Source organism: Schistocerca americana, chromosome 5, assembly GCF_021461395.2.
Source record: "Schistocerca americana isolate TAMUIC-IGC-003095 chromosome 5, iqSchAmer2.1, whole genome shotgun sequence".
Classification (NCBI taxonomy): Eukaryota; Metazoa; Arthropoda; class Insecta; order Orthoptera; family Acrididae; genus Schistocerca; species Schistocerca americana.
The window spans coordinates 417,200,968-417,214,408 of record NC_060123.1 but is presented as its reverse complement, the minus strand read 5'-3'; the positions used below and the strand labels follow the sequence as shown (position 1 = coordinate 417,214,408).

The window sequence follows — 13,441 nt, the reverse complement described above, 5'->3', positions numbered from 1 at the left end:
GCAATGTTTTATGATTGAGCCAACATCCAGTGTCAATGGTCCCCATTTCAGTCATAGTTGTCAATGTCATGGCATTAACATTGGCACATGCGCAGTTGTTGGCTGTGGAGGCCCATTGTTAGCTGTGTTCCGTGCACTCTGTGTTCGGAGACACTTGGACTCTGCTGAACATTAAAGTCTGATCTTAGTTCTTCTGCTGTCTGCTGCCTGTCCTGTTTTACTATTCTGCCCAGCCTACGATGTCTGACATCTGTAATGAGCAGTGCCCGCCCAACCCCATGACATCTGGAAGTGGATTCATGTTTCTGTATGTTTTTAAGATATTTGTACATAGTTTTATGCAGTTGCATACATTCTGCATAGTTTTACATATTCGTGCCTATTTTTACATATATGTGTGTATTTTTTCATATCTGTGCATATTTTTGCATATCTGTGCATATTTCTGTGTGTCTTTACATATCTTTTTCATGTATTTTCTCTCATCCAGCTGCTCTTACAACCATCACCACCTATTTTGCCAATTTCTGCATCATTCCCACTTCTTTTATGCCATTCCTACCACAATGGACCCCCACTCCATATTTCTGCACCATTTCAGAAAAGTATCCCTGGCTAAAATCCAATCCCACATTCTGTTTCTCAAATACTTCCTAAACCACAGAAGACCCCCAAACAGCCTAACATAAAAACTCCTTTCTCTGGATCCCACCCCTCCTTTCATAATGACAACTTCAAAACAAATCCTCACCTAATCATCCTACCTGCAGACAAAAATTCCCCCACTGTTATGAATCACAGTGACTACCTGGCAAAAGGCCTCTGCCAGTTATCTGACTACTTCATCAATAAACTATGCAGAGTGATCCAATCCCCAAAGTCCAACACAACCCCCAATCTGTGCTTAATGCCTTAGCCCTCACCAGAAACTCTCCCATAAATCCATTTCCCTCCTCACCCCTATGACACCTCACACACCCACCTTCTACATGCTCCCCAAAATCCACAAACCCAACAATCCTGGATACACCATTGTGGCTGGCCATTGTGCCCCCACTGAAAGGATTTCGGCCATCATTGATCAACACCTCCAACCAACTGCCCGTAATCTAGCCTCCATGTCAAAGTGACCAACTACTTACTCCTTTAGCTCTTGGATCTCAACTCATCACTGTCGACACCATCTTCCAATACCCCAACATCCCTCATGCCCGTGGTCTTACCACTATTGAACACTGCCTACCCAAGCGTCCTTTAGCTTCCAAACACAATATCTCATGGCTCATACACCTTACTAACATTATTCTAACCCACAAACAAATATGGGGCACAGCCATGGGCACATGCATGGCACCCCCCCACCCCCCCCCCTCCATGCCAGCCTGTTTATGGGCCATCTAAAGGAGAATTTCATAGCTTCCCAAAATGCCAAATCACTAGTCTCGTTCAGGTTTATTGGCGATGTCTTCATGAACTGGACTCAGGGCCATGATACCCTATCTTCATTCTTTCACAACTTCAACATCTTCTTTCTCACGTGCTTCACTCATTCCTCCTCAAATCAGCATGCCACCTTCCTGGACACTGACCTCCTCCTCTCTGATGGCTCCATCTGCACCTCTGTCCACATTAAATCCATCAGCCTCCAACAGTATCTTCATTTCGGCAGCTGTCATACCTTTCATACCAAAAAACTCCTCCTATGCAGTCTGGACACCCAGGAACGGTGTATAAACAGACACAAGAACTCCCCCCCCCTCCCCTCACTACGCTGAGGGTCTTACCAAGGCCTTCACAGAGAGGTACCATCCCCCAGACCCAGTCTGCAAACAGATCTCCCATGCCATTTCTCCTCACACTCCCAGTCCTTCCACCACTCCCAAGAACCAGCCACAAGGAAGTGTCCTCTTCATCAGCCATTACCCCCTTGGACTGGAACAAGTGAACCACATCCTTAACCAGCACTTTGATTACCTATCATCATGCCATGAAATATGAGACATCCCACCCGAGATACTTGCCATCCTATCTAAAGTGGCGTTCCATCACCCAACCAACCTCCACGACACCCTAGTCCATTCCTATGCCATTCCCAATCCCAACCCCTTGCCACAAGGATCATCCAATTTCAGTCCCATCACAGGTTTATCCATCGCATCAGGGGATGGGCCACTTGTGAAAGTAGCCATGTCATTTACCAGCTCTACTGCAATTATTGCACAGCTTTTTATATTGGTATGACTACCAAACAGCTGTTCACCAGGGTGAATGGCCACTGCTAAACTGTGGCCAAGAGCAAAGTAGACCACCCTCTGGCACAACATGCAGCTGAACATAACATGCTTGATTTAAATGGGTGCTTCACTAGCTGAGCCATCTGGATCCTCACCTCCACCACAAGTTTTTCTGAACTGTGCAGATGAGAGTTATCCTAACAATACATTCTCCACTCCCATAATTATCTCATCCTCAACATACGGTAATATACTGTCCCCTCTCCCACCAGCCAACAGTTTCCACACTCTCTGTCCTATCTTTTCCTCTCCACTCTTGTCTCCCCTCTTTGTTCACCACTCTCTACTAATGCACATGCACATTTTTCCCCACTTATCTCCTTTTCCACTCCTTTTTTTGCTACCTCCCTACTCCACAACCTCCTGATGCTGCATCTGTTGGCATTCTAGTCCCTACACTCTCCCCCCCCCCCACCCCCACCCCCACTAACATGCCTTCCCCTTCCCTGACTTCTCCTGATTGCTACTTCCATTCCACATGATAGTTGCATTTGGGTCCGGGATGCCGGAGTTGACGGTCATGTGTGCTTGCTTGTGTGTATGAATGGTGTATGTTTCTCTTTTGCTGATGAAGACTGGGGCTGAAAGCTATGTGTAAGTGTCTTTGTCTTTTAATCATGCCTGTCTACAACTTTATGTGTCTTCTTTATGTCACGTAGCCATCTATCTTTTCCTACATGGTTGATTCAAAAACTCTTAATGTATGCTATACAATAAAATAAAAAGCTTAATTTTCAACTCTTTATGGTTCCATCTTAGCTAGAAATTGCATTTATACTATTGTTGTCTTTTTCTGGAAAATTTTATGTACAAATTTTTTGTTTTTTAAGTAAAAATAAATGCGGACAAAAGCTTAATAGTTCATTGAATCAGTGGCTTTTGCCAGGATAAAATGAATTTGAGTTTTGCAAACAGTAGTTTCAATTTTCTTGGAGATGTGGTCCATCTGCACAATTAAATGATAGGCTGTTGTTTTGTGCCACACAGGTTGCATTTCTTTTTATTTATGAAGTAACTTGAGTGGCAATTTTGTGATCATCTTATTCCATATGTGTTGCCCTGGAGTTGCATTTATTTTGCACGCATAAGCCAAGAAGTTTGGTTTCTGTCATTTTTTAACATATTTCAGTTCAACACTTATCTTCGACTGTACTTTTGATTTTAATTAATTGATATATAACAGCACATTCTTGAAGGTTGTCAGTTTGCTTACATACATTTATGCAGTCGTAGATTTTACTTCTGGTTTTCTTATTGCCAGGAAAAAGGCTACATTTATTATTTAGTACTAAAAATGTATTTTGTACTTTACTGTCCTAGTACAACATAGTATGACTATATCCACATTAATAACAGTCTTTTGCATCTCATAAGTAAAGAGTGAAGTCTAATGTTATTATAAGGAAAAACACCCAATAAACAGTTTACTACTGAGCATCTTTGGTCTTTATCTCTGTTATCCCACATTTTAAGTCTTTCTTCAAGCACATCACCAGTACAAAAGAGAATTGAAAGATCGCTTTGGGATGGTAAGATCAATGTTGCCACGGTTTGGATCCACAAGCTGTATCTTCGTATCGCTGTTTTTCCTAGAAGGAAAAAAATAATAATTAAAAAGGTACAAGAAGAATAAACAAAATGTTGTTTTTATAACAGTATATATTTTTATCTAAAACAGTATCTTGAAAAAGTACAACCAGATCGTTAAGTGCATACAGAACTTTAAAAATACCTAAGTAGTATTTCTAATTACTGGTTGCATTGATAAGAAAGCATAATGGTAATGATGTCATACAGTTAGGATTTAAGTGTAAAATTTAATATACCATTTACAGCTGCTCTCATAGTTCATAAATCCCAGTCATTCATAAATTCTGTTAAGCCCTCTATACAAAGTTACTTGTATCAGACCACAACAAAGCAATGTTGGTATTATAGGAAAAATTGTTCCCAGTTTCACACATAATATATATTCAAGATCAAGGTTACAAACTCAATTCATAAAATGAAACAAAAGGACTGGATGATCCATCCTTCTCCATGAATATATCAAAACTACTCGGCATTATTCGACTTCTCTGAAGCATTGCTTGTCTTTTCAGCAGCAAAACTATAACCCCAATCTGGATTCCAATGTACCAATACATACACTGTTGCAGGTTGTGAGCAGAAAGGAGAAGGAGAATTAGTGGGAGAGAGGATAGAAATCTAAGGATGGGTACCAAGAAGAGTGATGGCGAAGAACTCTCCAAACAAATTCTTCATCTCTACCCTTCTAAAATCTGCACATTCCCCATACCACTGCTAGCATTTGATGGTAAGGACTCACTTTCTCACAACATCTTGTACTAAACCTTCCAATTATTTTTTATGTTGTGGAAAGAGGAATGGCCTTCTGAATTCCATCACTCACTCAGTCTGTATACAGTATTGATTTACCCTAATGTCATTTCTACCCCTATATGTTACCATATTAATCTGTGAAAACACCAGATGTAAGTCTTCTACTATGGACCACCCATCACTCGATACTCCAACCCTACCATATGTGTTTCAAGCTGAGTAAGTGGTACTCACCTGTGAAAGCAGCAATATTTTTTACCACATCTGTCATATCTGACTCCCTATTAGATGGAATGGAATAGAGCCATCTTTCTTCCCCATCCTTATCCAGTCTGAATTTGTGGCCTATCTATCATTAACTTGTTGTTGAATTGTTGTTTCATTTTCTTTGTAGATATACTCATGAACTGATTGAATATTTTCCACAAATGGTTAACACCAGGCTAGATCCAATCAACTACACCTGCTGAGGATCTGCCTCCCACCCCTATAAAAGCATAAGATTTTCTGGAGTGATCAGTAAGGAAATGTCCTTAGGGTAAATCTCAGTCATTCAAAATTCCTATCATATACGTCAGTAGTTCTTGTTGCCACTTCCATCCAGCCCCCCCCCCCCCCCCCCCCCTCCCTCTTTAATTTTTGATCCCTAGCTTATCCAGGTCTTTGCTTTTTCTATTTGTACTTCCCTCCCTCTTCCCAATTTCTATAAACAACTCTCATCGTGTTTAACTCCTCCTGACCTAAACAAACACAGATGTTTTTCTTTATCATCATTATTACTGTGTCTCTGACTAAGAATTATTACTGTTATATTATTTATTTATTTTTGTACTAATTCCAAACTACAGTTCTTAAAGTGAAAAGCTGATGACACAACAGGAAGCATCATTTCCATATTAGAATATTAAATATAATTATACCATAAGCATACTTCCTGTAATCTATTAAGCAATTTTTGATTTCATGAAAAATTCAGAAAATTTCTTTTATAATATTTTTCTTCATTGAATGAAAAATGAGAAAGAAACTTACTCATTGTACATGACAATGACTGTAGCATTGTCTGGAGTTCTGAATGCCACACTCTTCAGTCCACTCTTGTCATTTGGCTCAATACTGATTCTCACTGATCCTTCAGGAACAAATTTGGAAAAGTGTCCCATAGCATAAAACATTGGCTGCTTATAGAACTCATCACTTGTTGCATTCACAATAACTGCAGAATCAACATAGTTGTTCACCCAGTTAGGACCACCTTCAGGATTCAAAGCAAGATTCCAGTCAATCCAACCAGTGACCCAGTGTGTCAAGTCCTGTAAATACAATTTTAATGAATTTTTGAGGCTCCTATGGCAAAAAGGAGGATAAATTTTTAAGTTGCCAAGATTTGTATGGAAATTACTGGGATCACTGCAGCTCTAATGTTGTCCCAATATATCATATGATAGCACTATAAAAATCATCCTTGTCTCTATTATGTTGTGGATATTTGCAGTTTTGTTCCTTACTTTGGTAGCAGTGGTGGTGATCATTCTGATGAGTTGGAAAAGTGTTTACTTTAGTACAGTTTTATATCAAAGAATCCACATTGATGCATGAATGTCATTATGAAACTGCCAAGAGTATTAATAGCATTGGATTAAGTGAGGAAGGGAGAAGGAGGAGGTGATAAACATTATTGGCTGTTATAAACATAAAAAACGAACAATGTGTGAGATTAAGGTATTAGTATCCATTTTTTGGTATGTTGTTGCTGACTGAAGATATGTATTAAAACAAATATTTTATGGAGGTAAAAGTATTGAAGAATCACAGAGGTTTTTCTGTAAGAAAAAGAAATGCTTGTCAAGTCTTATTTAAAATTCACTAGTTTTGTTAGAAAGTGACTTGCACATGTTCCAAATACAATTTAACAAATAGAGTAGATTTTCATTCTCCAGTATTGTTGCTACATATTCGTAATCTATGCTCTGCAAACCACCATGAGGTGCATGGCAGAGGGTACATCCCATTGGACGAGTTATTGGAATTTCTTCTCATTCCATTCACATATGGAGTGCAGGAAGAATGACTGTTTGAATGCTTCTGTGTGTGCAGTAATTATTCTAATCTTATCCTCATGATCCCCATGTGAGCAATATGTAGGAGATTGAAGTACATTCCTAGAGTCATCATTTAAAGCTGGTTCTTGGAACTTTGTTAACAGACTTTCTCAGAATTGTTCTTGAAACTTTGTTAATAGACTTTCTCAGAATAGTTTACATCTATCTTCAAGAGTTTTCCAGTTCAGTTCCTTCAGGAACTCTGTGACTCTCTCCCACAGATCCAATAAACCTGTGATTGTTCATGTTGCCCTTCTCTGCATACATTTAAAATCCTCCGTCAGTCCTATGTGGTATGGATCCCACACACTTGAGCAGTATTCTAGAACTGGTTACACAAGCAATTTGTAAATAATCTCCTTTGTAAACTGACTGCATTTCCCCAATATTCTACCATAAACCAAAGCCTGCCACCTGCTTCATCCATGACTTGTTGTTGTTGTTGTTGTTGTTGTCTTCAGTCCTGAGACTGGTTTGATGCAGCCCTCCATGCTACTCTATCCACCCATGACTTAGTCTATGTGATCATTCCATTTTATACCTTCAAAACGTGTTACACCCAGACATTTGTAGTTGGCCACTTCTAACAGTGACTTGTTGATAATATAATCATAGGATACTAGGGTTTTTTTTTCTTGATTTGAGAAGTGCACAATTTTACATTTCTAAACATTTAAAGTAAGTTGCCAATCTTTGCACCACTTTGAAATTTTATCAGAATCTGACTGAATATTTATTCAGCTTCTTTCAGACAGTACTTCACCACAGACAAAAGCATCATTTGCAAAAAGTCTGAGATTACTATTAATATCATTGGTACACAACATGAACAGCAAGGATCCCAACACACTTCCTTGAGGCCCATCTGAAGTTAGTTCTACCTCTGACAATGACTCTCCATCCAAGATAACATGCTCTCAACCAAAAAGTCCTCAATCCAGTCACAAATTTCACTTGACACCCCACAGGATCATACTTTTGACAACAAGCATCTCCATGATTTGGTACAGAGTCAAATACTTTCTGGAAATCAAGAAATACTGCCTCTACCTGATTGCCTTGATCCGTAGCTTTCAGTGTCATGTGAGGAAAGTGTGAGCTGGGTTTCACATGATTGATGTTTTCAGAATCCATGCGGGTTGGCATTGAGGAGGTCTTTCTGTTCAAGACACCTCATTATGTTTGAGCACAGAATATGTTCTAAGATTCTATAACAAATTGATGTCAGGGATACTGAGTGGTAGTTTTGTGAATCACACCTACTACCTTGGTGTGACCTGCACTTTTGTCCAAGATCTGGGCATGGTTTGTTGTTTGAGTGATCTACAATAGAGTATAGTTAAAAGAGTGTTTAACTCAAATCACAAATTCAGTATAGAATATGGTACGGATTCCAGTGGTCCATGGAGCTCTCTTCAATAATAGTGACTTCAGCTGTTTCTCAACACCACTGACATTAATACTCCTTTCATTCATCTTTTGAGTGGTATCAGGATTAAACTGTACCAACTGAGATATAAGGTTACTAATTTACTACAAGAATTAAAGAAAATACACAAAATGAGATTTCTATTAAGGCAACCCAAAAACCTGGTGGTAAAAATGATCAGTTTCCTAAAACGTTTTGAGGTTAATTACAGTTGTTAGTAAACTCAAAAACAGAGCTAATTTATGATAAATGTGGATAATATATGAGGTTACTCCTCTTTAAGGGAGAATTAGATGTAACACAATATGTTAGTTAGAATATCAGCTGCAGCAACTGTATCACAAATGCTGGTTTACTACAAACTGCTCATACATTATGCAAAGGACAATTTTCAAAAATGCGTGTTTATTTGTGTTGATATCCCCTACTGTTCTCAAAAATTTTAAAAGAGCACAATTAGTTTACCCCTACAATTGACAATAACAGTATGAGTTTATCACAGCACTCACTGTTCAAAATTTCACAATATATTATAATATAAACAGGTATTCTACACCTACATCTACATCTACATGTACTGTGGCGCAAACCACCGTGAGGTGCATGGCAGATGGTACATCCCACTGTACCTATTCTTAGGGTTTCTTCCCGTTCCATTCACAAATGGAGTGTGGGAAGAATGATTGTTTAAATGCCTCTGTGTGTGCAGCAATTATTTTAATCTTATCTGCATGATCCCTATGTGAGCAACATGTAGGGAATTGTAGTATATTCCTAGAGTCATTATTTAAAGCTAGTTTTTGAAACTTTATTAACAGACTTTCTCAGGATAGTTTACATCTATCTTCAAGAGTCTTACATTTCAGTTCCTTCGGTATCTCTGCAACACTCTCCCATGGATTCAACGAACCTGGGACCATTCATGCTGCCCTTTTCTATATACATTCAATATCCCCTGTTAGTCCTGTCTGGTACAGGTCTATATGCTTGACGAATATCCTTGCAATTCTCACAAGTGTTCAGAATTTCACAATATATCACAAACAAATCAATAAAAGACTATGCAGAAGGATGAAAATAGTAAAATATGTGAATCTAGAACTTCAAATCAGCAAAGGCTGTCTCACACAAAGGAAAATTCCTAAGTCAGTTTTTATTTATAAATTTTTCACTTAACTGTTACTACATTGACATGTCAAAGAACAACACTGCAGGATGAGTTTATCTCAGTCAAAATCGCTAAAATGTGCAACATCAACAAAGCACATCTTCTGCCTGTTACAGCTAACAATGTGTGAATTCCAATCCTTTGAACTAAAATATTTACTTGATACATCACTTTACTATAATAGATTTATGTGAGGTAACTAGCATTGGTATGGAACTGTTAACAGGAGAAGTAACTGGCTTTTTGAAGCGAGCATCATCTCTAGCAGATTTTATCAACTGGTACCTAATTTACAGTCATGTTATAGTACCCCCACAGAAAATTATGTCAAAACAATAAGGTACTAGAAATGGCACTGTTTATTGCGAATATCATATGTATTGCATTTTAACCTTAGTGACTGTGACAGACACAACTGCATCTCAGCAGAATAAGGAAGAAAAGGCTGGTCACACACTTTCACAAGAGCTGTTGAGAATGAATAAATACACTGTGGAATTAGTTTCAAATCTGTTATGTTGTTATCAGTGCTGGTACCAGTAACAACATTGTACAATTTTATCAGTGTGGTTTTTGTTACTGTATTTTGAATTTAATTGTAAATAATTATATCATTTTTGGTATTGTTTTTTGTTTGGAGGCAATTATCATGGGGAGTAGGCGCCCCAGAATCATTATTGTGGAAGTAGGGATGAAGATGTTGGTGAGAAAGTGGTGACATGTAACACATTAATAAATTTCAGTCAACTTTGGAGCTTATAACTTAGTGTATGAAAAATTTACTATCATGGTAAAATATCCTTAGCCCTACTAGGGATTGGGTGGAGCTGTGACAGATGTGCCATAAAAATAATAAAAAATATATTACTGTTGAATCCATAGTTTTCTGGGATGACTGACTGGCAGTCCCAAATGCATACAACTGTGATATTTACAGCCTTACTCTGGAACTCAGGGATCAATTTCAAGAAAATTTTATGAATATCAGTTCCTGTCTGGAGAAAAAGAATAATAATAATAATACACTGGAACTAAGACACCACTAATGCTCCTAGGGATGATGGAGAGGTAAAGGAGGGAATGTGGACAATGGAGAGACAAAGGAGTGAAAGAGGAGGCAAATAAGTGTAAATCTGCAGGGCTTGGCAAAATTTCAACCAAGCTTAATGCACATATGGCTTACAATCTAGGAGAAAATTCAGTGTTTGTAACACACTCATAGCATTTCTAGGAGTGAAGGTGGGGCTGGGAAGGGAATGACACATTAAAAAAATTAAAAATAACTGATATTGATGTCAAATTCACAATGAGAAGATGAGATTCAGGGAAAATGTTTACACAATAAATGTACATATTGATTAAATTCTAATTAGTATTTAGTGTTTTGTGTCATTATTGCATGGTGAAGATATACTAAGACAATGATATAATTTTGATGGCTTCTTTCAAGAGTTTGCTGCATAGGCCACAAACTAACTTTATGAGCTCACTTATTTCACAGAAAATGAACGGATTTTTTCACCTAGTAAAAAGAAAATTTAGGCTTATGTTTTTAATGGGAAACTAGAATTATTCACTGGTTATAAAATGCTTATTCCTTGAGCATGCAAATACTTCAGTGTTTTTACTTGTCTACTGGAAGATGACGGATGCAGTATTATCTCTGTTAACATCTTGAGTTCTGTATTTCGGCATTGCATCTAGCTTAAAGTATAAGAAATTGAATGTAAAAGGAGTATACACAAAATACGTAAAAATCAATCATACATTCTATGAATGTCTTTTAAACTGACTAGCCAAATTTCACAGGATGAGTTGTCCCATGTAAAGAAGTGCTGTTTATGATGCTCAAATGTTGTGACTAGATGCAGCATATGATTTGAGTGTAGTTATGATATCTGAACAGTCTGTTACAGACAGGTCCATAATGAACATATGGCTTGTAGCAACTTTGAATGTGGGATGATAATCATTGCAAGACACATGGGTCATAGCACATTGGAGATTACATATGATTTCAGGTTTGTAAAGTCAGCAGTACATACAGTGAACCTTGCAGTGGGACAGCAATGTCATGGATCAATAGAGATCATCTTTTCTCCACAGAGCCATAGGGAGAAACCCACAGACTACTGTGAGGCAGCTCACAGCCTGATTTGAAGAGTGAGCAACAGTAAATTATTTTACCAAGACTGTACACAGACAAATGAATCACAAAGGCTTCAGCAACCAAGGACTGATATCACATCTAGTGCCTTTCAATGGCGTTTTCATGTACAATGTATATTTAAGTAGCATATTATGTACACTGCATATTATGTACACTGCATATTTAAGTAGCACATTTCTGATGGTAATCTATATATAATTTGACACTTTCTAATGACTGCTGAAAATGCAAGTGAGATACACTAGGCATTCAGAAAAATCTGAGGGTAGAACTTAAGATAATAAGTCATGTTAAAAATGCTTAGTACAGAGAAATGCAGCCCCTTGCGCAGAAGATCTTAGTTACAACTGTATCACCATCTCACTTCTAAAGACCTTTAGTATAGTTTTAAAAGCAGAATAACATACTTGAATTATGTCAGCCATGTACTGTTCACCTCTTGACCATTCACCAAGCACAACTTTAGTTATATCCCATGGTTTGTCACCTGAAAAGATACAACAAGGACATTTATAAACTGCTGTGCTGTTTTTTGATGAGACAGAACACAGATAGCCATATAACACAAATTCAGTGACAAGCATTTTTCTCTCATATACAGGCAGAGCAGATAGGCAGGGATGGTGAGGGGAGGGGGGTTATGCACACTCAGCATCACATTTCTTCATAATGTTTGCACACATTTTCATAAATTTCATCACCAACAACCACTTATCATCCATTGCTGGATATAAGCCTCTTCTAGAGTTCTCCATCCATAGTGGTCTTCCAAGTTTTCACATCCAAGTTTGTCCTGCTTGTTTCTTTATGTTGTATTCTTGACAAACAAATTCATGAAGATTCCTAATGAAAAATGGTTAAATGTGATGCAAAAAAGGAATGAGAAACTTTGGTTCCCTACATACATCACATAAGTTTAAAAAAGAAATATTACATGTATTTACCTACACTACCACTAATTAAAACAGGAACTGTTCAGCAAGACTGTTCCTAACATTAAACAATTAATGACATTAAATATTGTGCTTTGGGGATGAACATTGCTTCACCCATGCTTCACAATTTTATTTACTTCTAATGTAATTGGAAATAGGTTACATACTTCCACATAAGTCTGCAGAATCCAAAACTATGAAATTGACCATCACTAATATTTCACCTTTCTAGCACTTTTCACATGTTTGCATGTCTTTACACTAACAAGATCCATCTGATGCACCTTAACTTTTTAGTTCTGTTATTCCCAATTATATATTTCAGTTAACACTAGACTATTTTCCTGTATACATTCTACCAATAGAAAATTTCTCCTACCAAGCACAAAAAAATGAAAAATGTTCCTGTTTTGAAAGACCAACTGAACAGTGGGTTACGAGCTGCCTAATTCTACCTTCCCCAGCACCTTTAAAAATGTTCCCAAACAATTTGGCACACGAACATATTCACACTCTATTTAATGTGCAACTTACTTCTCACTCCAATGAGCTCCCCTAACTGTCCACCCGCTCACACCCACTAGTCCATCGCTGTACGTCACTCATTCCCACCAACTCTCACTTGTCCATTCTCAGTCATTCAGCCCAATTCATTATCATTATCTCTGTGTCTCTCTCTAACTGTCATTGTCTCCTATTTCACAGCCACAGTCTTCTTCTTTGTGCCCTACTACTACAGTCTCCTCTCAATGTCTTTCCTTCTCATTCCTGTTGTCTGTTCCCACTGTCACTATGTGTCTTCTCCTTGTTGTTGTTGTCATAGACTCTGCCTCTCTTTATCACCAGCTCTAATCCACTTCCACTTTCTCCATCTGTTTATTCCTCTCCCATTGGCACTGTCTCCATCACTCTTTTCCTAGCACTGGTTTGTCATGTCAATTATGTTTCACAGTCGTTGTGTCCCTCTTTTTCTCCCAGACTGCCATTGTCTCCTTTGCTC

General features: G+C 38.0%; 1 protein-coding gene across 2 annotated transcripts in view; it reads right to left on the bottom strand.

Annotated features, from left to right (window-relative positions):
* Positions 1-3,568: 3,568 nt before the first annotated feature.
* The window catches only part of LOC124615707 (lysosomal acid glucosylceramidase-like), a 121,798-nt gene continuing 111,925 nt past the window's right edge, over positions 3,569-13,441 (bottom strand). For both annotated transcript variants that reach the window (XM_047143751.1, XM_047143750.1), the window contains exons 9-11: positions 11,914-11,993; positions 5,670-5,950; positions 3,569-3,883 (exon numbers count right to left, since the gene is read on the bottom strand). In XM_047143751.1, the coding sequence (XP_046999707.1) occupies positions 3,784-3,883; positions 5,670-5,950; positions 11,914-11,993 (461 nt within the window). In that variant the 3' untranslated portion in view covers positions 3,569-3,783. The remainder of the gene's footprint in view (positions 3,884-5,669; positions 5,951-11,913; positions 11,994-13,441) is intronic.